The sequence below is a fragment of the Mytilus galloprovincialis genome, chromosome 14 (genome assembly GCF_965363235.1).
Source record: "Mytilus galloprovincialis chromosome 14, xbMytGall1.hap1.1, whole genome shotgun sequence".
NCBI classification, from domain to species: Eukaryota; Metazoa; Mollusca; class Bivalvia; order Mytilida; family Mytilidae; genus Mytilus; species Mytilus galloprovincialis.
Window position 1 is genome coordinate 35922790 of NC_134851.1, and position 27207 is coordinate 35949996.

Here is a 27207-nt window from a genome sequence, read left to right on the forward strand (position 1 = left end):
CTTAACTTTTTAATTTCTTGGGAGAATGATGGAAATCCATAATCTAGTTATGTTTTTGTAAACATTGTGAAACTTAAAAAAAAAAAAAAACTATTGTCTAGAAAATCATTTTTGTATGACCAACAAATATAAATATCATAACAAAATACATGTTTAAACATTATGACTTCTTTTAAATTTTATATTCATGTTTCCCTTTATTTTACATACCATTACAGAAAGATAACAATATACAAATCAAATGAGTGTTTTTATCATGTACTATTAAGGAAATATTAAGTTTTTACTCAATGATTCAAATTAGTGTTTGGCTAACTGCTAAATTTAATTTTTAGTGTGTGGTTTGAAATTTGTATCTTTTTGTCAAAGGATTAAAGTTAATATTTTGTGAAAATTTTATGAAAATCAACAGAGTCAAATTCATTTCAATCAAGGTGTTTGGTACAACCTTTACTCTATGTGCACACTATAAACTCACCTGCATCACAAAGAAACTTATTTCCTGTTTGAAATCTGGTACCATCTGGACAAGCACATCTATATCCTCCAGGAACCAGTAAACAAAGATGGCTACACTTATCAGAACAAGGATTTTTCACTGAAATCATAAACAGACTATTTATAATTCACTCAAATGTTGTATACATGTTCTGAAAAACTATTTATATCATCCAAGATTTTTGTTTGGTTAGAGATGCTAAGTTTTTGTTTTTATATGTAGTCTCCATTTACCGTATTTGTTAATGCTTCTTGTCAGAAACCTATTCATATATTTGCATCAAAATAAAATTGACAATTATATCAGAAATTGCATACATCATCATTGAAAACTAATCTATATGAACTTCTTTTGAAAAGGCTATTTCAAATTCGGCAGGTCATTAAAAGGTTTTTGCATCTTATTTACATGAAGAGCTACTGCTTGCTAATAGAACCAAATGCTAAATATGTATCAAAACAAGAGGTTCCATGTGAAGTCATACATAGTATACAACTATCTTCTAAAAGTTTGAACAGGTAGAGACTGTCATATGTATGCAAGGTGTCAGACCACCAATTCACTCCCTCAAATTTGGAAAGTATGTAAAAGTCGCCCGATTCTGACACAAAATAGTGCTTTTGATGTCATTGCTAACCATTAAATTTGCAGAAATTAAACTTTTGGTGAAAAAGAAATATATTTAGATCATTTAGTGTCAAAAAGTACTATGAGTTTGCATTATGAATTGAGGATCAATGTGCTCCATATATAGTATGCTAATTTAAGTATCCAGAAAACCAAGGGTTATATATAGTAGTACTTGCATTCCAAAGGTCAGTTCTTTCTTACAAGACTTTAAATGTATATTAAAACTTGGCATGTAGAAAAGTGACAAATGTACAATTCAGGATATACCTGGCTTCTGTGAGGTTAAACTTAAAATAAATTGTTATAGTCCAGCGTATAGGTGCAATATATGAAGGAATTGTGCACTTCGTGTTAAATGCACTAAATTTTGCTCAAACATACTTCAATCTATACTCTTCAATTATAGATATGGAGGCAAGCTGGAAATATAGTTAACTTCCGGTAAATTCCAAAATGGCGGATCCACGTTTAAATTTCAACTTTTCTTAATTCTCTTTCATTTTTTTCAGTTTAAACTATAAGAACTGATGTTTAAATTGATCTGGATCACATTATATGATTTTCAGTATTGTTGAAGCAGCAATTTGGTGACGTTTGGTTAACTTCCGGTCGAAATTTCATGTTAAAATTCAAGAAAAATGTCGACTTTTAATTTGCAAAAAGTGAGAAGAAGGATGTAATGGAATCAGGTATTTATTTCTTTGGAGACCATTAAATTTTAATTGATATGGTAAACACTATTGCTTCATTATGATATTTGAATGAAGATAGACATACACTTTGATAAATCAAGAGTCTAAATAACAATTATTAAGAAAGCTGTGAAAATTACAAAGTTTGGTTGACTAGATAGGGAAATTTCTTACACCAAATATTAAAAAGAACCCAAAAAAAACAATCAAATTATTCCTTCATACAAAAGGTATGTGTCATGAACACATAAATAAACAAATAGAAAAAGGGGCAATAACTCTGTGAATGGAGAAATAGCTTGAAAACCATAACAGCTACAGAAATAATTATAATTGTAACCAAGGATACTAACCTGAAATATTATGTCTCTTTGTATGGAATACTCTGACAGTTGTTGGTAACAGAAGCCCTGATTGTAAAGTGGAGTTGATCCCTCGACCAAACTTATCCATTTTCATGATACTACCAGACTGTTGTGATGCGAAGTAAAGGTTACTTTCAAATACATCAAGACTCATTGGGTTAACTATGCCTACATAAAATAACAAGCAAGGATTAATAAAAGAATGATCCTAATTAAGATTCTGTTGAAGTTTTTCTTCTTTATATTAGATAAAAAAAACTCAAGAATATTGTAGAAACAATAATATTCATGGGGTTAAAATTTCGTAGTTTAATCTCTCTATAAGATTTCATGGGGATTTAATTTTGTGGTTTCCTTAAATGTAAGTGGTATTATATGGAGGTTAAACTTTTGAGGGGTTTTAATTTTATAGTTGATATATTCTTTCCACGAAATAAACGAAATTAAATCCTCCACAAAAATTTCTACTTTTACAGTATATAAACAAAAGTAGATAAATCTGTTGCTTTTCCAGGTGAATATTTCTTAAATTTCTTAGCTTTTGAATATCAATGTTTTAAATTTTCAAATTCATTCAAAGCTGTAATTTTTCAATTCATGATCCTAACATTAAAACAAATGAGTCAGTTCTTTATATGTAGCTTCTGGAACCAATTTTTAATTCCTCAAATTAGGTAAATTCTAAAATACATAAAATATTCTCGCTAAAGGCAAATTGTAATGATTCTAAATGGACATCAACAAAAACTTAAAAACTGAAGTTTGACAGACGAATTGACACACAGACTGAAAAACATAATAAAAAGTTATTTACCTTTGCCAACAACCAAGACTCTATCTGTTCCATCAGGTCTCATAGACTCTACTATATTCTCTTTTGAGTCGCACCAGTAGATTCGATCACCCATAGAATCATCAATAGTAAGTCCTGTTGGATGACTAATTCTTGTACTGATGAGTGTTTCTCTGTTGTCTCCATTCATCCATGACCGTTCTATTTTAGGCTGCAATGCACTGCTGTCCGTCCAATACACCCAACTACAAAAATATGGTAATCATTTTCAGAAAATACTTAATATCAACTTTTAAAAAAAATATTCACAATGCTATTTTCTAGTTTGAATTGTTTTACACTGATATTTTGACACCCTTTAGTCTTAATAGAATACAATGCGATGTAATTTTTATCTAATGCTTAGCGTTAAAGGTCACACTATAACCTAAAGCTGCATACATGAATGACATTAGGTCTATGGTAGCATGGTTAGAGAGTTGTCTTATTTGTCTATGGTAGCACGGTTAGAGAGTTGTCTTATTTGTCTATGGTAGCACGGTGAGAGAGTTGTCTTATTTGTCTATGGTAGCATGGTGAGAGAGTTGTCTTATTTGTCTATGGTAGCATGGTGAGAGAGTTGTCTTATTTGTCTATGGTAGCATGGTGAGAGGGTTGTCTTATTTGTCTATGGTAGCATGGTTAGAGAGTTGTCTTATTTGTCTATGGTAGCACGGTTAGAGAGTTGTCTTATTTGTCTATGGTAGCACGGTAAGAGAGTTGTCTTATTTGTCTATGGTAGCATGGTTAGAGAGTTGTCTTATTTGTCTATGGTAGCATGGTGAGAGAGTTGTCTTATTTGTTTATGGTAGCACGGTGAGAGAGTTGTCTTATTTGTCTATGGTAGCATGGTGAGAGAGTTGTCTTATTTGTCTATGGTAGCATGGTGAGAGAGTTGTCTTATTTGTTTATGGTAGCACGGGTAGAGAGTTGTCTTATTTGTCTATGGTAGCATGGTTAGAGAGTTGTCTTATTTGTCTATGGTAGCATGGTGAGAGAGTTGTCTTATTTGTTTATGGTAGCACGGGTAAAGAGTTGTCTTATTTGTCTATGGTAGCATGGTGAGAGAGTTGTCTTATTTGTCTATGGTAGCATGGTGAGAGAGTTGTCTTATTTGTTTATGGTAGCACGGGTAGAGAGTTGTCTTATTTGTCTATGGTAGCATGGTGAGAGAGTTGTCTTATTTGTCTATGGTAGCACGGGTAGAGAGTTGTCTTATTTGTCTATGGTAGCATGGTTAGAGAGTTGTCTTATTTGTCTATGGTAGCATGGTGAGAGAGTTGTCTTATTTGTTTATGGTAGCACGGGTAGAGAGTTGTCTTATTTGTCTATGGTAGCACGGTAAGAGAGTTGTCTTATTTGTCTATGGTAGCATGGTGAGAGAGTTGTCTTATTTGTCTATGGTAGCACGGTGAGAGAGTTGTCTTATTTGTCTATGGTAGCATGGTGAGAGAGTTGTCTTATTTGTCTATGGTAGCATGGTGAGAGAGTTGTCTTATTTGTTTATGGTAGCACGGGTAGAGAGTTGTCTTATTTGTCTATGGTAGCATGGTTAGAGAGTTGTCTTATTTGTCTATGCATATGGTAGCACGGGTAGAGAGTTGTCTTATTTGTCTATGGTAGCATGGTGAGAGAGTTGTCTTATTTGTCTATGGTAGCATGGTGAGAGAGTTGTCTTATTTGTCTATGGTAGCATGGTGAGAGAGTTGTCTTATTTGTTTATGGTAGCAGGGGTAGAGAGTTGTCTTATTTGTCTATGGTAGCATGGTGAGAGAGTTGTCTTATTTGTCTATGGTAGCATGGTGAGAGAGTTGTCTTATTTGTTTATGGTAGCACGGGTAGAGAGTTGTCTTATTTGTCTATGGTAGCATGGTGAGAGGGTTGTCTTATTTGTCTATGGTAGCACGGGTAGAGAGTTGTCTTATTTGTCTATGGTAGCATGGTGAGAGGGTTGTCTTATTTGTTTATGGTAGCACGGGTAGAGAGTTGTCTTATTTGTCTATGGTAGCATGGTTAGAGAGTTGTCTTATTTGTCTATGCATATGGTAGCACGGGTAGAGAGTTGTCTTATTTGTCTATGGTAGCATGGTGAGAGAGTTGTCTTATTTGTCTATGGTAGCATGGTGAGAGAGTTGTCTTATTTGTTTATGGTAGCAGGGGTAGAGAGTTGTCTTATTTGTCTATGGTAGCATGGTGAGAGAGTTGTCTTATTTGTCTATGGTAGCATGGTGAGAGAGTTGTCTTATTTGTTTATGGTAGCACGGGTAGAGAGTTGTCTTATTTGTCTATGGTAGCATGGTGAGAGAGTTGTCTTATTTGTCTATGGTAGCACGGGTAGAGAGTTGTCTTATTTGTCTATGGTAGCATGGTGAGAGGGTTGTCTTATTTGTCTATGGTAGCAGGGTTAGAGAGTTGTCTTATTTGTCTATGGTAGCATGGTTAGAGAGTTGTCTTATTTGCAATCATATGCTGCTACTTTACAACACATCTATTCATTATTTAACAGAAATAAACAATACTGTATTTTTTTTTTTAGAATAATTCAATTTGAAAGTCCTACATTTATGTACTTACCCAAGATTAGGACTAACAGCAATGGATTGTGGGTAATCTAGATCTTCAGATATCAACGTTTTCATGTATCGACCATCATCTAACGACACAGCTACAACTTTTTTGATTGAATCAGTCCAATAAACATTCCTGCAATGTTTCAAAATAAAATTATTTGAACCCATACTCACAGCTCTACATAGTTAAAGAAAGGTAAGAGTAATATCCTCCAAATTCGAACTTGATCTATGATTTGTGGTAATAAGCATAATGTATAAGTTTCATAACATTTTAATGAGACAAACTGAAGTAGAGAAAATAAATCAATTTCAAAGTGTATGGACAAGGATAACAATAAAATGCCCTCCGCTGCGACAGTGGCATAAAATAGTGTTTATAGGGATATAGCTTATTCCATGTATAAACATGGGCAAGTTGACAAGTTCAACTAAATTTTTTACCACGGGTTTCACATGGAGTGGTACCTTAAAATAAACTTTAAATATGTATTACATACTTTGTTACCCAGTCCACTGCTACACCTTCTGGCCTCAAAGCCAACACATTCAGATCCTGTGGTCGAGTCGTCTCTGCTACTTTCTGGTCTTGAGGGACTGCAGCCCTCTGTATTTTACGTAATGACAGATCTGTCCAGTATATCAATCGTCTCTCGGCATCAATGTCCAACCCTCCCATGTGTCGGCCCCAGCTGATCATACCAGAGTAGTCTTTCTTAGAAGGTATCAATTGGCGGACTTCATGACCGCTTGTGAAAAATAACATCATCATGTCCCCTGAAACAAAATTAGACCATTAATATATTTTTGGTATTTTTTATAATTATACCAAATGATAGTATTTAATAATTTTGGATGGGGGCTATCAGAAAGTTGATAATTTTTTATTGAAAAGTATGATGGCTCTTATTCTAGACAAGGTATGAAAATGCCTGTACTTTATTATTGGAAATTTACTTCCATACATTTGTAGCTAGAAATAATTTTGGATATTGTAGTATATATTCCTAGAACTTTGATCATATAATAAATATTTCTAGAACTTTAATTATCTAATAACCATGATAACTATTCCTGGAACATTTATAATATAGCCAATATTCCAATATGACTGGAACTTTTTTAATATAACAAATATTCCTGGAACATTTATAATACATATATATATAGCAAATATTCCTGGAACTTTTATTATATAAAACATTGTCCATACTAATCATGCTAATATTCCAAAGAACTTTTAGCATGTGACAAAAGTTCCATTGGGAACTTTCCTTATGTAATATTTTATCCTTTGAGAAGGAAATTTTCTTATAGCATTGGATAAAATATTATATAAGAAAAGTTCCCAATTGAACTTTTGTTATATGCTAAATGTCAAAAAAGACCTTAGTTATTTTTGAGTTATCTCTCTTTGTATAGAGTTCAGTAAATGAAGTGAAATTGGGAAATTAAATAAATTTGAAAAAAGAAAAGAAAAAATAACTTTGATAATAGGATTTATATATTTTATAAAATCATATTTATGATACAGGTTGATTATTTTGTTCAAATTTTATCTAAAGGTGTTTCAAAATATTATTTACCTCATTCTAGTAATAAGTGTTCAGGTAAAAACTGTTCACTACATTGTATGTTTTTCACTTATGATAACTGATCAAAAGGTGTAGTTGTGTCTCAGTTTTGTGAAAAAGAATATTTGAAGATTAAAGGTTGGTGTATTTTGCAAATATTTATAATGATTTTAAATATGACTGTTTAATACAAAAGAGTTTTTATTAATTAAAATACAAAAAGAAAATAAATATATTTACATTGTGACGGGATTGCTTCCCTTAGAAAAACTTAGTAGATACTTAGTCAGCCGTAAGCGGTTGAGCTAAGGAAGTACTTCTTTAGCTCAGTCGGTTAGCGCGCTGCCTTGTAACACAGAGGTACCGGGTTCGAGTCCCGGTGGAGACAAGCAATTTTGTAATGAAATTCGTGCTCTCCGGTTACATTGGCGCCCAACAATAATAACCCACGGTTAGAAGAATTACCTAGCCAGATTAAAATATAAATATAAAAAAGATGAAAATATCATCATTATAGAGTATAATGACTCTTGAGGTGGGGGAAGTGTGACGGGATTGCTTCCCTTAGAAAAACTTAGTAGATACTTAGTCAGCCGTAAGCGGTTGAGCTAAGGAAGTACTTCTTTAGCTCAGTCGGTTAGCGCGCTGCCTTGTAACATAGAGGTCCCGGGTTCGAGTCCCGGTGGAGACAAGCAATTTTGTAATGAAATTCGTGCTCTCCGGTTACATTGGCCCCAACAATAATAACCCACGGTTAGAAGAATTACCTAGCCAGGTTAAAATATAAATATAAAAAAGATATCATCATTATAGAGTATAATGACTCTTGAGGTGGGGGAAGTGTGACGGGATTGCTTCCCTTAGAAAAACTTAGTAGATACTTAGTCAGCCGTAAGCGGTTGAGCTAAGGAAGTACTTCTTTAGCTCAGTCGGTTAGCGCGCTGCCTTGTAACACAGAGGTACCGGGGTCGAGTCCCGGTGGAGACAAGCAATTTTGTAATGAAATTCGTGCTCTCCGGTTACAACATGTAAATAATATTCTATATTTTTATCTGAAGTTTTGCAAATGCAAATATGATTTCAAATTTTGTATCATTATTTGAATTTGAAGTACAATTTTATTGTGCCAATTGATAGGCATTGTTGGGAATTCTAATATGACGTGCTTCTTTCACTTTGTAAACAACACCTTGATAAAATTTTCAATATATCTATACTTGAGCAGACTCAGAGATATACATAATAATGGCTGTTACAATATACTTCCCACGTAAATCCACATGTATTGGAACCTATTTGCAAACCTTTTGCCAATTTTATTGTTTTAAAAATTGCAGTCAAATAAAGACAAATTAACTTTTATTCTTATTCAGATGCATAATAAAAAGAAGTAATGCACAAGAGCTTGGAGAAATCAACAAAATAAAAATAAAATAAAATTCCGCGAAAGTATTTTAATGTTTTTGACGTATGTAAGTCATTTCAAAACATGACGTCATACAAATGAAATCGCTACAGTTAAACATTTTCTGATACATGTACCATCGAAATTCGTATAATATTGTATTAAAATTGATTTATATGGTAGGTTTTGTTTTATTTTCTATTCTATTGCATTTTTCGCATATTTACTGATTTCAGCAAGTCAACATGGCGGCTCCTTTGTTACGAAATTTCAACTTTGGATTTGATGGTAGCTTACGAGAAAAATATGTAAATTAAAAATGGCAAATGTTGGGTTTGAGAATTTAAAAAATCAAATGAATTAAGCAAATTTTTTTCTAGCCATTATTCACCAAACAATCCTTGCAAGCTACCGATTTTATGAATGTTTGAGCTTTATCGAAACGGGTGTAAAAAAGAACAGCTACACACACAACATTCCAACCATTGCTTCAGTTTTTAATGACCATATTTGTCCTATTAGAATCGTAATAATTCATGGAAGCTATAGATTGTTGGAAATTTACACATGGCCTGGGCTGTGATATTCATTTAATCTTATCCCTCGCTAATGCTCAGGATAAAATTCAAATATCACGGCCAAGGCCATGTGTAAATTTCCAACAATCTATGGCTTCCATGAAATATTTCTGAAATATTCATACTATGAAAGATGTGTTTCATATTTTAATTATAAGGCTCTGATAAATTCAGTATGGTTCAAATGCAAGTCTTTGTGTTTTTCCTACTAGAGGATGACATTTTGCTGTGAAATTGTTTGCCCTTTAATACTTCTTTATGGTATGTATAATGAATTGTAATTGTGTGCCCTTGATTGCCATTATGATTGTGTTTAGTTAATTTTTGATATTTGTAATTGAAACATTATTGATAATCCATGAACAAATGCTCAATACTTCGAAGACTTTTATTGAGAAAGTTTAGTTAAGAATTTTAATATTCAGAAAGGGAGATAATCATGAACTTGTATCTTTTATAGAGCTTAGTATGACTAAATGTTTCTGATGCACTTAATTGATATCAATTCATGAACCTTATATTGTGCTTTCGTAAGCTAGTTTATCAAGTTCAGAGGTTATGCAAAATGATAGTATTCAATAATTTTGGAGGGGGTCTATCAGAAAATTAATCAAATTTTATTGAAAAGTATGATAAATGCAGCTTATCCAATTTCATTTTGTGTCATCTTGGTGTAAATATTAAAAGAAAATTACAAACCAATGCAATTGACTTTAACTTACACATCAAAATTACACAGTCATTTGCATTGTATCTTTACGTTTTGTTTATGACATGTACAAGGCTGTTTATCACTATTTAATATGTCAATCAAATATAAATATGATACCTGTCTAATGTTTTATCTTGAAAAAAGTACTCAAGTCACGTAAGCCTTTCATTGTCATCCATTTTTATTGTCAGTCTTTCTGAAATCCTGGTGATATACTACCTTTGACCTTTCCTGCAGCTTTACACTGTCCACCATTTTTACAACTTGTCTTACTAACATCCTGGAAACCTTTCGTGACATTCATATTTAAGTGACCCTTTGACCTTACCTGCAGCTTCACACTGTCCACCATTTTATCACCAGTCCTACCGACCTCCTGAAAATCTTCCTGACCTTTGACATTACCTACAGCTTTACACTGTCCACCATTTTTGCTACTTGTTTTACTAACATCCTGGAAACCTATGCAAGATTCATATTTGTATAATGAACTTTGACCTTTGACCTTACCTGCAGCTTTGCACTGTCCACCATTTTTACTACTTGTTTTACTAACGTCCTGGAAACCTTCGTGACATTCACATTTGTATGACCCTTTGACCTTACCTGCAGCTTTACACTGTCCACCATTTTTGCTACTTGTTTTACTAACATCCTGAAAACCTATGCAACATTCAGATTTGTATAATGAACTTTGACCTTTGACCTTACCTGCAGCTTTGCACTGTCCACCATTTTTGCTACTTGTTTTACTAACATCCTGGAAACCTTCGTGACATTCACATTTGTATGACCCTTTGACATTCCTGCATATCTGTGTACAGTTATTTCCCCAAGAGGAACATTCATCAAAATCTAAAAACAAATTTAGATAAAATCAAAATTGTTAATAGAGGTCATCTCCAATTTTTCAAGGTTAAACATCTTTTTCATTTGGATTCAGTTATTACCTTCAATTGTTTATCTACTACAGTTCAGGCAAAAATTACATTTATTTTTTTTGTGAAATCATCATTTGGGGGGCATTAACCCTTAAGGCTAAGGGAGCCAAGAGACAAATTGACAAATTTCAGATCTTTTCTTGTTGATGATTTGTGTCATGAATAAATACAAAATAATTTGTCTTTGCTTCTTTTGCACATCAACAGATTACTCTCAATATCATTTTATAAATACATGACAAGAAGTATAAACCTTGGTCATTGATTTCTAACAATAATAACTGTAATCCATTTGGTTAGACCATGTATCAGAAAGGCAAATTTATATGCAGATTTTTATAAAATGACTAAAAGGTCATTCATACAATGTTTGGGTTTTACTCATTGTTGAAGGCAGTACAGTGACCTATAGTTGTTAATTTCTGTGTCATTTGGTCTCATGGAGAGTTGTCCCATTTGCAATCATACCACATCTTCTTATATTTATTTAAGGAATGACTTAATTATCTTAAATTTGGTGCACACTATATATACTGTATAGCAGGTTATTTTAAAGTGTGCACCACATTTTTATGTTATTTTTGAAAAGACAGAAAAAATATAACAGTAATTTTTGATCATTTAATTCTTAATTCCATTTTAAGCCAGAATTAATCATGAAAAATCATTGACAATGTCACAGTCAAATTTTAAAATTATGTCTATGAGCTGATAGACAACATTTTACACACTGTCAGCTTATCTGAAGATGCATTACATCTAAAATTAAATTATATAAAAATGCAATGCAATCAGCCCAAATTGTATTCATGTAGTTCATGGCTTAAAAGCATATGATGTATATATATCAAGAATATGTTACAGACTATGAACCATAAACCTACCTTCACAGGACTTCTTGTCTGTTGTTGATATTGTAAATCCTTGTTTACAGGAACAGAAGTAACCACCATCTACTAAATCTGAACATAGTTGTTGACAATTTCCTTTATTTACTGTACAGTTCACATGGCCTACACCTTTATCTAAAAGTCAAATATACTAATTCAATGGTTGTTGTTTGTTGCTGTGTTACATATTTTTTTTTATCATTTTTTGTACATTAATTAGGTCATTTGTTTTCTTGTTTGAATTTTTTACATACTTTTAAAGTTATTTTTACCTTGACTGGCTATATAGAGCCCCCACATGGTCTTTTTTTTACATTTGTGATTAAGGGGCCTTTCATAATCATAGCTGACTATGTGGTATGGGTTTTGCTAATTTTTGAAGGCCCTGCAGGGACCTATAGCTGTTATAATTTCTGTGCCATTTGATCTATTGTAGAGAGTTGTCTCATTGACAATCATACCACATCTTCTTTTTTATGATACTAGAAAATCAGAAATTTTTGTGAGGAAATATAAACAGGAATCATGTGACATGTTGATTATCTTAATAATAAGAACTAACATTCTTATATGTTTATATCTCTATTCATATTTTCCAGCAATTGCAATAATTAATATCTCATTTTTATATATTCTTCAAAAATAGCAATAATAAATGCATGCAATAATTAAGAGATAACTGTATTGTATTTGAAGCTTTAGGTGAAGTCATATGTATGCTTCCGGCGTCAAACATAAACACCGGGCGTTTTCTGGTTTCTGTGCCGCTTCAGAATGTAATAAAATTTGATAAAAAGAAGATTTTTAGGTGCAACATGCGAGTTTTTTGGCTTATTATTGTAGAAATTACATGTCAATACATTCAGCAATTCAAAATGTCGGCTTCCTTAGTTACAGACAAGGAGATAGAGAATTTTACGCTAACTGTCATCCCATCAGAACCATTGATACAAAATAAATGCATGCAATAATTTCTGAATTTACACTATGTAAAACACTTATTTACATACAATGAAAAAAAAAAAACTCTCCCATTTTAGTTGAGTGTCCCCTCCCATTGTTAATTTGTGGTGCATGACAATAAAAGTTTCACATTCTTTAAGAAAATAAAAAATTCCATTGATTTTGACGTATTATGTTATTTTTTCCCCAAAAATATTAGTAATGATATTTATTAGAGACTTCTAACAAATCACAATAAGGATATTTTGATGTATCATACTAAAATTTTAACCAATTTGATGGATAACAGCAGCCTAAAAAAAAACACCATTTGCCTTTAAAAGTAGCCAGAAAACAACATTTGACGCCTGACGGTAAAGGTCATTTCTACCCTCTTTAATAGGTCATAGCACCAATTTTTTTAATACTTACGACATCCTTTCTCATCAGACGCATCACCACAATCATTGACAGAATCACACACTTTGGTTGCTGAGATACAGCGTTTGTTAGCACATCTGTATTCTGTCAGCTTACAGTACTGTTGTAGGGCAGTACCTGTGAGGGAACATATTTTTGGTTAAACAAATGTAAAAATATAAACTGTTGAAAAACACAAAATTTAATATATATATAAGTAATGAATTTCATATTTTGCTAACGATTTGACAAGATTTTACAGGACAATTTCCTGTAGAGAAAAGAACTCTAATTGTACTTGAGTCAACCAAGACCTAATTTAAAGGACAACTCTAATAAGCATAACACTGTCTTGTTAGGTCACCTGTCTAGCTATACTGATACCTATGCATTTGAACCCCAATTTAAAGGTTTCCTTCCCTATAAGCTCATTAACTTATCCATCTTTCCAAATTTACAGTAAAACCAAGGCCTAATATTTGGTCACCTCTTTCCAAGTTTAAGTGTTAATTTTATATACAGGTTTCACTGTACTGTGGACTCCTTATTATTAATCGTTGGATACCAATTTTTTCGTGGTTTTTGTTGGTACAGGTAAAGCACGAAGTCAAATAATGAACAAATTCCACTTTTTCTATAGGATTTGTATTCAGAGATCGGTAAACAAAATACGAAAAAACAAATACACACGTAAATGCAAGATTCCCGCAATCCACGAAAAATTAATATCCATGAAAATTAATGAAAAACAAGAATGTGTCCACAGTACACGGATGCCTCACTCGCCCTATCATTTTCTATCTTCAGTAAACCGTGAAATTGGGGTAAAAAAATATAATTTGACATTTAAATTAGACAGATCATACGATAAGGAACATGTGTACAAGTTTCAAGTTGATTGGACTTCAACTTCATCAAAAAACTACCTTGACCCAAAATTTTAACTTGAAGCAGGACAGACAGAGGAACGGACAGACCCACAGACCACAAAAAATAATGCCCTCTACTATAGAAGGTGGGGCATAAAATTATAAGAATCCACTGTATATCAAAACTTACACATTTGATGATTATTTTCATCGCTTCCATCTCCACAGTTATCTACCTTGTCACAGATTCGCCATTTAGGTATACACTTCATGTTATCACATCGATACCTTGTCGTGTCCGGACAATCTATCAGGTCACACACCGACCTTTTTTCATCTGAAGAATCACCGCAGTCGTCAACACCATCACATCGCCAGATCTTTGGTATACACAACTAAAATAAAAAATTTAGGTGTTTTTAATAACCATTGGCAAATAATCTGACCCTTGTAAGGCAAATCGCATTTACAATATAAATTTATACCTGCTAACTGTCACAAATTGCAGGGGATTTCCCCCATTAAGCCTCCCAAATAGAAATTATGAAAAAGCAATTTTAACCACAATTTTAAACAAAAAAAATAATTTTACAATGGCATTAGGCTTGAAAAAGTATGAAAAAGCAAACAAAACCAAAAATATATATTTGAGGCCCCCTTGAGTGTTTATGTAGGACTATGAGAGCCATCTTGCATGTCAAATCCCCATGTGCATTTAAAAAATTTGGCAGGTAGGCAACAATGATTTACATTGCATCAAAGGCACATTTTGTAGCAGACTTACAGTTTCAGTCCAGCAGAGTCAGGAAGTGTGTACTTCCCTTTTGATCAGCCAAAAATAAAATTTCACGTGTCATACAATTTTTATGATTTTTAGTAAAATATTGTCCAAAAGATTTAATCATTCTTATTGACAGTATATATTCCTCTTTCTAGAAAATAGTCCCCTCCTTTCAAACATTCTGAATACCCCCCTGGGTTGTGTGTGTTGATAAAGGTTATATATGCTTACATTGATGTCATTAAGTGAAAAGTTGTCTCATTGCCACTCAAACCACATCTATTTAATTCAATTGTAACCCCAAGTAGGTCCAAAAAAATATGGGAAGTAACCATAACTTTCCAATTAAATAGGGCTGGTCTGTTGCACACCTAGAAATGGTCTCAGACATTTCCAGAATCAGATACAAAACTGCATTTACTTATGTTTTATACACTACTTGTCGAGAATTTTTTTACGTCATGCTAGTGGTTGAACAAACAGAACATCAGTGTGAAGAATAATACTAGTAACAAGAATGTGTCCATAGTACACGGATGCCCCACTCCCACTATCATTTTCTATGTTTAGTGGACCTTGAAATAGGGGTAAAAACTCTAATTTGGCATTAAAATTACAAAGATCATATCATAGGGAACATGTGTACTAAGTTTCAAGTTGATTGGACTTCAACTTCATCCAAAAACTTTAACCTGAAGCGGGACAGACGGACAGACGAACAGACGGACGCAACGACCAGAAAACATAATGCTCTCTACTATTGTGGGTGGGGCAGAAACATATAATTTGCCCTACTTTCAGTGGGAAAAGTTACAAACTCTAGGGGTTCCGTAAACAAACACATTTGTTTTTTTGGTGGATGATATTTATGTGGTCATAGAAGATACTTACATGATTATCACATTGGAACTTGTTAGCGGGGCAGTATCTACCCCCAGGGAATCGAGGTTTACAATCATTCTCATCAGATACTTACATGATTATCACATTGGAACTTGTTAGCCGGGCAGTATCTACCTCCAGGGAATCGAGGTTTACAATCATTCTCATCAGATACTTACATGGTTATCACATTGGAACTTGTTAGCGGGGCAGTATCTACCCCCAGGGAATCTAGGTTTACAATCATTCTCATCAGAATTGTCTCGGCAGTCTCTCATTCCATCGCAGACACTTTTCTGACGGATACAATGACCACTAGCACATTGGTACTGATCGAATGCACAATGGTGGTATACTAAAAATAAATCAGAATAATTAAGGCCTCTTTTTTTTATTAGTTGATTTACAGATGACTACTGTAAAATGTTGGGGTCTGAGGAGGTAAAAATAATCTGTTATGTATCAAACTAAAACAGCTGTGTTTATTAAATATATTATATATCTTCTTTTTAGTGTATATAACTATTATGCATACAAATGTGTGTAAATTATTATGTTCATGTGCAAATAAGAAAAAAAGAAATTTAATATAAAAAAACAATATATATATATATATATATATATATAAGTACGTCTGAGTCAGTGACAACCCTACAACAGATGTATCCATCGGATCGCCATCAATGATGGTGATACATGGCTGTGTACATAATGTATATACAACTCGTCTAAACATCAACCCAACAATGTTAGATCTGTAAATTTGCTTTCGCAAATTTTGGTTCTTCCCTCGCCGGGATTCGAACCCATGCTACTGTGATATCGTGACACCAAATCGCCTGCACTGCAGCCGTCCCGCTAGACGACGGCTGCAGTGCAGGCGATTTGGTGTCACGATATCACAGTAGCATGGGTTCGAATCCCGGCGAGGGAAGAACCAAAATTTGCGAAAGCAAATTTACAGATCTAACATTGTTGGGTTGATGTTTAGACGAGTTGTATATACATTATGTACACAGCCATGTATCACCATCATTGATGGCGATCCGATGGATACATCTGTTGTAGGGTTGTCACTGACTCAGACGTACTTATGAATATAATTATTTTCTGTGACTGTATCTTACATTAATTTGTAGGATCCTTTACTATAGATAATTTAGCTGATCTGTAACAATAACATCTTCATGCCTTATATATCATGTACTGTAGTACGCCGCTAGATTAAAACTGACGTGGAAAGGTAACACATGCCCACCGAAAGCTCTTTTTTTGAGAGCCCAGGTGGTCGTGTGGTCTAGCGGGACGGCTGCAGTGCAGGCGATTTGGTGTCACGATATCACAGTAGCATGGGTTCGAATCCCGGCGAGGGAAGAACCAAAATTTGCGAAAGCAAATTTACAGATCTAACATTGTTGGGTTGATGTTTAGACGAGTTGTATATACATTATGTACACAGCCATGTATCACCATCATTGATGGCGATCCGATGGATACATCTGTTGTAGGGTTGTCACTGACTCAGACGTACTTATGAATATAATTATTTTCTGTGACTGTATCTTACATTAATTTGTAGGATCCTTTACTATAGATAATTTAGCTGATCTGTAACAATAACATCTTCATGCCTTATATATCATGTACTGTAGTACGCCGCTAGATTAAAACTGACGTGGAAAGGTAACACATGCCCACCGAAAGCTCTTTTTTTGAGAGCCCAGGTGGTCGTGTGGTCTAGCGGGACGGCTGCAGTGCAGGCGATTTGGTGTCACGATATCACAGTAGCATGGGTTCGAATCCCGGCGAGGGAAGAACCAAAATTTGCGAAAGCAAATTTACAGATCTAACATTGTTGGGTTGATGTTTAGACGAGTTATATATATATATATATATATTTTCAAAACCTGTGCATTTGTTATACAGATAATTATGTTTGAAAATCTTAATGGTAAACTTCTTTCTTTTTGAATTTACTGACATGGTATAAATTTTTTTTTTTTCAAATATTGTGTTATATATCAGTATGTATGGTCAGATTATGTTTCTGTTTGTAAGAGAGAGTTGTTCCCCTTTTGTCAGTATTTTGTATCTATGTTTGTGACGTCATCTTTGTCTGATTAAAATGTAGAAAATGGAAGCAGATGTGTTTTTATGTGTCCGAATATAATCTTCTCCATCCATGCTACCAGAGCTATTCCCCTAGTCTGTAATAATTGAAAATTGAATGTATAATACTAACAAATACTAACAACTGTATAAATATGTTATTTACTAATGTTAACGAGGCCGAGATAAGGTAATGGTTCTTGATGTTTTAAACTAACAAATGTACAGATTTCAATAAAATATGATTATTTTTTTTTATACATTTAACTATTCTGAAAAATTAGAGTCAGAGAACACAAACTTGGATAAAAAAAATGAATAAGATTTCTTATTGAACTGTAAATACTGGTGATAAATTCAATGAAACTCTTCTCGACCATGGACTGGTACAACAGGTCCAAGGACCAACACACAATAAGGGCCACACACTTGATGTCGTTATAACAAGAGACAACAGCACGCTAGTGCAAACATCTCCATCCATTAAGGACCCATGTCTATTCGATCAGAATGGTAATCTTTCTGGTGATCACCTAGCTTTGTTTACATCATTGAAGATCTCAAAGCCCCCGAAACAACGACATACCGTGTCTTATCGCAAATTTAGTGACATCAAAACAACTGACTTCATACAAGATTTGAGCAGCACTAAAATAGTTCAAAATCGTAAAGGGCCGGTTGAAAATATAGTAAACCTGTATAACACTGAGCTTAGTTCAATCATCGATAGGCATGCACCATTAAAATCGAGGAACATCATAATGCGTCCTAACACTGAGTGGTATACAGACGAACTCCGCTTAGCTAAGAGAGACCGTCGAAAAGCAGAACGACGAATGCGGAAATCGAATTTGACAGTTCATCGTCAAATATTTCAAGAGACCTGTCTGAAAGCAAGCAAGCTTCTCCTTAAATCCAAGAAGGACTATTTTTCAACAAAAATATCCGAGATAGAACATGATCAAAAGCAATTACATCGTTTGACAAATGACTTAATGGGCAATAGGCGAGAAATCATACTACCTTCGCATAAAGATGAAAAAGTTCTGGCTGACAAATTTTGTGAATTTTTTGTTGGAAAAATAAGTGCCATTCGTGACAATCTCACGGCTAAGAATGATGCAGCACATTACAACCGTGATCCAATGAGAGCTGATATAAAATTCGAAGGTAAACCATTAAGATCGTTATCGCCAGTTTCAAATGACGAACTTCGTAAAATTATCTTGGCTGCTCCTACAAAGTCTTGCGAACTTGATCCGTTACCAACAAAACTTCTTAAGCCTTGTGTGGATCATTTGTTGCCGTCAATCACAGATATAGTCAACAAGTCGCTATCAGAACAATGTGTACCTTTGTCGTTCAAACAAGCTGTTGTGAGACCATTACTTAAGAAACCAAATCTAGATAAAGAGGTACTCAAAAACTACAGACCAGTCTCCAACTTACCTTTCATTTCAAAGACACTGGAAAAGGTTGTCGACATTCGACTAGAAAATCACATGAGTTCACATTCTCTACATGATAGTGTTCAGTCAGCCTACCGTACATGTCATTCCACGGAAACTGCACTCTTACGTGTTCATCACGATATTGCCTATGCATTAGATAATAACTGTTGTGCCGTTTTGCTCATGCTCGATCTATCGGCCGCTTTTGATACCATCGACCATCAGATTCTTTTTGATCGTTTGGAATATTCTTTTGGCGTTACCGGAGATGCTTTGCTATGGTTAAAATCGTATCTTATAAACAGAACTCAACGTGTTGCTATAGGATCAGTACAATCTGACGATATCAAACTCGACTTTGGTGTACCGCAGGGCTCGGTCTTAGGGCCGAAACTATATTGTATTTTTGCAAAACCAGTAGGCGAAATTTGTAGACGCCACGGAATGTCATACCATTCGTACGCAGACGATACTCAGGTGTATCAAATTATAAAACCGAAAGGAGACTGGAGCGATCTGTCCAAACGCCTAGAAAAATGTTTGTCTGATATTGGTGATTGGATGAGTGCCAATATGCTTAAACTTAATGAAGACAAGACTGAATTAATTATCTTTGCACCAAAACATCAATTGAAGCATCTTTCAGATTTTCGTCTGACATTTGATGGAACAGTGTTGAGCGACGTTTCTTGTGTGAAAAATCTGGGAATGTACTTTGATAAAACCATCAGTATGGAACATCAAGCCAGTGCGATCACTAAGGCCTGTTTTTACCAAATTCGGAATATTGGTAGAATTCGATCTCTTATTTCTGTTGAAGCCTGTAAAACACTAGTATGCTCCCTAGTAACATCAAGGCTGGACTATGGCAATGCATTGTTGTACGGTACTAACACCAACATTATCAGTAAATTGCAGCGGGTACAAAACACAGCAGCACGTTTGATAACACGAAAAAGGAAATTTGACTCAATTACACCTGTTTTAATTTCGTTACACTGGCTACCCATACATTACCGTTGCCAATACAAACTTATTTTATATGTGTACAAAGCACAGCATGGCAAGGCTCCGAGTTACCTTCAAAATTTAATTACGCCATACAAGCCAAGTAGATCCCTCAGGTCGGAAAATAGTATGCTCCTTCATCCTCCAAATGACGTTCGAACGAAAAGCTACGGTGAGAGGCGTTTTGACAAGGCTGCGCCTACACTCTGGAACAATTTGCCACCGTCTTTACGGAGTGTAAATTCCTTAGATGTTTTCAAAAAGCAACTCAAGACTCATTTATTTCGGACTGCTTTTAAGGATTTCTTGTAGTTTTTATATACTTTTAATTGACTGCATTAGTTTTAGACAGTTTTATATATTTTAGAGTACATGCATTTTTATTTCTTTTATAAGTATCTTATAAATTTTTATTTGCTTGTTTAATTCTTTTTAAGATAGTGCTTTGTAATCTATGATTTATGTATTTTTGTATTTTATATATTTTTTAATGTGAAGCGCTTAGAGTAATTTTTGTCATTATATAATGCGCTCTATAAATATTGTATTTATTATTTATTTATATAAAAAAGAGTGAAACGCTTACGTCATAGTACTAAGATTTGGAATGTCAATATTCTATAATGTTTATCACTCATATGTTATTTTTATCTTTTTTTATATGCCTGTGCATTATTTACAGTAGGTGTGTGTTTAATTTCACGCTTGATAGAGCTGTCAAAGGAACGTCAGTACTGTAAATTCAGAAATTATTGTGTGCATTTATCATTGCGATTTCATCATTCTAGACTAAAACGCAATTTTAATTTTTGCGAAAAATTCAATTTAATTCATATTAAGATATTTTAAAATGTGAGTTTCAATTATTGCGAATATAACCCTATAGATTTTTCGCAATTATTTTTGAATTTTACTTTCCCATAATGCAACACTGTTTCTGAATTGTTGTTTTACCTTTACAGAAATTAGGATTTTCATCACTAAGATCACCACAGTCGTTGTCATGGTCACAGCGCCATTTTCCTTGGATACATTTATCATTGTCACATCTGAATTCTGATTCTGAGCAGTTGCGGTATAAGGCAGCTGAAATAGTGAATAATATTTGTGTTTAAAAACTTTTCTCAACCCCAACCAGTTGTTTAGGTACATTTGAAAGTTACTGTAAATTCAGATTTTTTATTAGATATATAAAATTGCAAGGAGATAGGTGTAGCAAATTAAAGATTAGCTAATAAAAAGGCAATTAAGTACAAACACATCTCTTACAAGTATTTTGTTTTTAAAATTGACACTGAAAATATATTTTCTCGTTTATTGTCTGAACAAACTTTTTACTAGATTTATAGACTTTTATAATATAAAAAAGAAGATGTGGTATGATTGCCATTGAGACAACTGTCCACAAGAGACCAAAATGACACAGACATTAACAACTATAGGTCACCGTACGGCCTTCAACAATGAGCAAAGCCCATACCGCAAAACTACGTTAGTTACAGTTTGTCAGAAAAAAAAAGTAAAAGTAAAATCGTACAGTTATACTATATGTTATTGCTATGTGGTTGAGATTTGCTTATAGTTGAGGAATGTACGGGACCTGTAGCTGCTAATTTTTCCTGCAGAGAATCATCTCAACTGCAATTATACTACATCTTCTTAAATTTGTAAGACGTATAAAGTACTTAGGGAAAGTAAAACTTTATCTTAATTTGGCATATATCGACAAAAATTTGGAGATAAACTCTAACAATCTTTACACCAAATATGAAAGGGAGACTTTTTTATACAGGTTTTATTGTATAACAAGGAATACTTACAACACATAGCCTTGTCTTCATCACTACCATCTGGGCAGTCATTGTCAAAATCACATCGCCAGCGTATAGGGATACATTTCTTATCTTTGCATGTGAAATCTCCCGTCTCATGACATGGTGGACAGTTCTCTTCCTTTTCATCAGAATTGTCACGACAGTCATCTGCTCCGTTACATCTCTGCCAGTCAGGTATGCAGCGATAATTACTTTCACATTTCCACCAGCCATCAGGACATGTTCTGTTAGCTGGAAAACAAAACGTTTAACTTTACATTAGATTCAACTTTTAGTGTTTAGTTTTTTTTTTTTAAATTATAACTTTCATCACTTAAGTCAGAACATACAAATTACTTATAACTTTTCACAATTTAGTTCTCTTTCTTAGAATGTGACATTTATACTTAAAGTGATTTATTACAAGTTTTTTACTTGATTTTAATATATGGAATTCAACCTCTATCCAAATTTCAATACCAATACTAGGTTAACCACAAAAATGACATTGTGTTTTAAAATGGTGCCGTGACCAGTTATATTATGTATCTTACCACACTTCCATTCTTTCTTCTCATCCGAATTATCACCACAATCATCATCAAAATCACATTTCCAAGCCTCTGGAATACATTTACCATTATCACATGTGAATTTACTTGGGTCACATGTTTGGTTACCTAGAACAGAAATCATGTGATCACAGCATACAGTTATGTATTTTCCTAATTTCAAACATAGAAATCATGGTATTAATCTTATATTTAAATTTCAAACTATCTTAGTTCAGTATTTCTGTTAGTTTACTTTTTTTCTTACCACAATGAGCCCCAAGCTCTTCACTATTATCGCCACAATCATCATCTCCATCACAGACCCAGCCTTGCGGTATACATTTATTATTGCCACACTTGAACTGCCAGCTATAGCAGGCTCTGTCAGCACAGTTAGCCTCGTCACTGCCGTCACCACAGTCATCTACCAAGTCACACACCCTAAAGGCATAGGTACAGTTATTGTTCTTACATTGGAACTGTCCTGGAGCACACTCATTGGCAGCTAAAAATAGATTCATACATTCAAAAATTTAGAAATGCATGTGAAACCAAAATGTTGAAGGTAGTACATTCATTTTCAGTTGCTTACATCAATACTTCATGGTGGAAAGGTGTGACGCATATTATAACTCTATACTACCCGGTAGATAAGTATTCCCAAGTATTCCTAAAAAAAATCAAAACTAATGATTTTGCTCATTGGCACACATACCATATAGTGGGTTATTTTCGCGGTTGTAAAATTTCGCGATTTTCATTGAATAAGGTATACTAAATATTTTGGCGTTTATTATTTTGGCAGATTCTAATATTTTATCAATACCTTTGCATGTACACCTTTAATTTGGCGTAATTTATTTTGGCGATTTTGTTCTATCTGCCAAAATAAGCTAAAATTTACACCCCAATAAAATAACTCGCTTTATCGTCCTTCCCTACGTCTATATCACCCTGCTCTGTCGCACAGTAATCCTCGTATCAAGACTTCAAAACGAGACCAGGCATTATCAGCGACGTAACAGTGTGAGAGGAGAAGTTATCATCGACGTCACAATGTGAGAGGATACGTTATCAAGCTTGCTTTCGTCAAGCGTAAAACTGTCTTTGGGAGAGGAAAAAATACCATTAATATAACGATAAACAGATAATCGGGTTTTCTACGTATAGATATCGTAAAATATCAGCCGCTCGACACAATGTGAAACTTTTTAGCTCGTTCGCTACGCTCGCACGCCAAAAAGGTTAACATTGTGGCTCGCGGCTGATACTTTACGATATCAATGTGTAGAAAACCCGATAATCTATACAAACGGTATCACATCTCCTTATTTTTATATAGACTAAAAGTTAATTCTGAAACTCATTTTAGTTATTGAATTTGGGTCATGGGTCGTTTATCAGTATGTGTCTTTTACCATTATGCAAAATTATCTAAAAAATGATTTTTGGTTGTAGCGATATTTTAATAGTCCCTTCGTACCCCCCACATACATTTTTATGGAATAGTCCTGATCATATTACAATATGTTTGCATGGAGATTGTTAAAAATTCTGACTTTAATATTATCATTTTCATAAATTCTGTAAATTACTATATTCTGTGAATCACATTTAGTCTATTATACAGTAAAGACAGTCAATGAAAGTAAGAAAAATAAGAAAAATATAGAACTTACGACAAGTTGCTGGTTCATCAGAGTTATCTTTGCAGTCTTTTTCTCCGTCACATTTCCATACATTTGGTATACACCGATCGTCAGATATACCACATCTGAACTGTGAGGAGGTACAGTTAGCTATACATGTTTTGTTGTCCGAGGCCATGTTGAAATAGTTTGGACATCGACATGTGAAGGATCCATCAGGCGAGATCAAACAAAGATGGCTACATCCACCATTGTTATCTCCACAAGGATTTGACCCTGAAAAATTCAAAATACAATTTATAGGAAAGAGAATCTAATCCATAGGCATCATTCTTCGCTTTACTATATTTCTATAGTCAATTTACCTTCAAATCAGGTAAAAAAAAACATTTTTGGCATATAATCTTTCTAACGTTAAAATTAATCATGAGCACAAAATTTCAAGTTTTGAACACATACCTGATAATGGCTCACATTATATTTTTATGTTCAATACACCAAGGAATTTTTTAAGATCATGTTTTATCTGAAAGGAGCAAGACACTAGCTGAAAAATAATTACTGTAAATTGAAATTGTATGAAGGTTAGGTATTGTTCACAGTTTGGACAATAAATGAGGCTTTTCAATCTTTGATGGGTTCTTTATTTGAATTGCATGCCTATGAACATTCAAAGCATTTAAATAAACAGTAAAATGTCACAGTAAAATTACTAGTGCGAAATTTCACGACATTATACTGTTAGTCAACTTGTCTTGTTCATGTTGATAGGACTCTCCATTGATGTTTATTACATATTCTTATTTTCATGCATGAACATAGATGCCAACCCCCTTTTGACACAATCAGTAACAATCTATCAAACTTTCAGTAATTTTGAAAACTTTTCAGTAATCATTCAAAAACATGCATTTACCAAAATAAACACTGACGAATGGATGCAAAAAGATGTGCAAAAACATGTCTCTTAACATATGTTATCTGTAGTATGTATTCCATTCGTAAGTTGTTCATAATTAGTCTTGTTTCTAATAGACATTTTGATTGACATTTTTGTACCATTGTTTTTGTTTATTGGAATTTGTTAATGTTTACTGGCATGTCCTTTTAATTTACTAGTATATATTTTGTATGTCCCTTGATTTTAGTACATCTTATATCAATGACAATACTTCAACTTGGGTGTTGGAAGTAATTTTATAAAAAAGAATAGTAAAGTTAAATGTTTTAATGTGACAAATACATTGTACATAATCCTTTATGAGTTCACACTGTCAAACTTAAAACATATATAAAACAGTCAATTAAATTCTGGGACAGTCAATTCTGTAATGCCTGGTATGTTGCTGACTTAGCACTTTTCAATTGTTTTGGTGTGTAAGTGTGTTCATAACACTTCTTGTCTGTGGAGGTCATGTAAGTTTTCACAACCATCAAAGAAGACAGAGTTGACACTGATAAGTTAGGCCGAGTTTCAGTTCTGTTTTTTCTGACTTGACTGAAAATTCTTTCACTGTCAGCATTGCTGTGTGGGATAACTAGTATGCCAAGCATTAGTTTAGACAGTTCTGAATATTTTGGTTTTCCATCAGTTCCCTTAATCTTAGCAATCATATTCCAAGTAATGTCAATTCGCTCTGTATCAGTAATGTCAGGCGAAAGATTCTCAATTTGATAATGGGCAAATTGGACTTCTAGTTGATCTTTCATGCTGTTTTTATCTGATGCAGTATCAGACACTAGTGCCATTGACAACTTATCAATAAAATATTCTACTGAGCAGAACTTTTGATTTGATCTTACTTTTACATCTACAACTTCTGCATGGTGTAAGAGAGCTCGAGGGTCATTTACAGGAAGTTTTTTTATTATATAGTCACAAGCAGCCATAAAAAAACTCTCTGAAGGATTGATAAAAAGTTGTTTCTTCTTCAGAAGTGAGTTTGACAAGTCTCAAGTGAATTCTGGTTTCTGCTCCAATGGTAAGGTCTTCCCTATTTTTTTGATTTTTTCTTTCAGTGTATTTAACTTTTAACAGATTACTAGTGAATGTGATAGATGAAGGCTTCACAAATCTGGTGTATAAGTCAGTTAGTAATGCAAGAATTTCTCTCCTTAATATATAGATTAAAGGTTTGTCACTCTGTAGAAATGTGTTAAATGAATCAAATAATGGAATTGTTTGTTTCAGAAAAAGACAGTACAACTTGGTCTTTTGACTACTTAATAATCTGTGTACTCTTACTACCCTTGATGGCAATATGACTTCCTTTTGTTTAGGTTTAGATGTTTTGTCATTTGAAGCTTGCCTTGCCATAAATGTTGATGGATTGCTTGGTTTAGAAACCGTAACGGTGTTAGTTTTTGATCCAGAAGGTCTTGATTCAGTTTTTGATTTGTCTTTTCTTTTATCAGTTTTTTGTTTTTCTTCATTTTTGTCAGATTTTGCTTTGCCCTTACTTTTTTCAGATGTCACAGTTGAGCTAGCATTTTTCTTTTCCTTTTTTTCACTAGCTAATTTTTGTTTTTCCTTTTTTTTTCTTTTCGATCTCATATTCTTGTTCAAAAAACATTTTCAGTGCATCCCACTGCTCAAGAAGTCTTTCTAAACATTTGCCCAATGAAAGCCATCTTGTGGAAACATGTTTTAAGATTTTGTGGGTTTTTATTTCACACATCAGTTGACAGATTTTTAATACTAAATTACGCTTAGAACTTTTATCTAAATAATAGTAAATATCAACAAGCAAATCTTCAAATTTTATTGGTATTTTCTGAGCTGCTTTCTGTGCAGCGATATGTACAAGATGACAAGGACAACCACTTATATAGATATTTTCATTCTGATCGGCTACAAATTTAGCAACACCCTTGTGCTTTCCAGTCATCACTGACGCATTGTCACAACCAAATGAAACACAATTTCCCCATGGTATGTTGTATTTCACAAACTCCTGATTGAGCAAGTTGAAAATATTTTCCCCAGTACAACTTTCATTACAACTTGGCATATATTGATAACAAAGCAGTCATTATCTGA

The 27207-nt window shown here is 33.6% G+C and overlaps 2 protein-coding genes across 2 annotated transcripts in view; both read right to left on the reverse strand.

Moving 5' to 3' along the window:
- LOC143058840 (low-density lipoprotein receptor-related protein 2-like) overlaps positions 1–27207 on the reverse strand; it is a 112196-nt gene that overhangs the window by 12625 nt on the left and 72364 nt on the right. Inside the window, exons 58-72 of the mRNA XM_076232317.1 lie at positions 24198–24443; positions 22784–23023; positions 22519–22644; positions 21971–22216; positions 21105–21236; positions 15762–15937; positions 14110–14314; positions 13063–13188; positions 11683–11823; positions 10569–10712; positions 6089–6365; positions 5593–5721; positions 3001–3224; positions 2175–2354; positions 479–598 (exon numbers count right to left, since the gene is read on the reverse strand). Of these exons, the coding sequence (XP_076088432.1) occupies positions 479–598; positions 2175–2354; positions 3001–3224; positions 5593–5721; positions 6089–6365; positions 10569–10712; positions 11683–11823; positions 13063–13188; positions 14110–14314; positions 15762–15937; positions 21105–21236; positions 21971–22216; positions 22519–22644; positions 22784–23023; positions 24198–24443 (2712 nt within the window). The remainder of the gene's footprint in view (positions 1–478; positions 599–2174; positions 2355–3000; positions 3225–5592; positions 5722–6088; positions 6366–10568; positions 10713–11682; positions 11824–13062; positions 13189–14109; positions 14315–15761; positions 15938–21104; positions 21237–21970; positions 22217–22518; positions 22645–22783; positions 23024–24197; positions 24444–27207) is intronic.
- LOC143059302 (uncharacterized) lies at positions 24989–27107 on the reverse strand. Its single transcript, XM_076232782.1, has 2 exons — positions 26687–27107; positions 24989–26096 (listed from the first exon to the last, which is right to left on the reverse strand). Exons 1-2 carry the CDS (start codon positions 27053–27055, stop codon positions 25488–25490), a joined length of 978 nt encoding a protein of 325 aa, XP_076088897.1. The 5' UTR covers positions 27056–27107; the 3' UTR covers positions 24989–25487.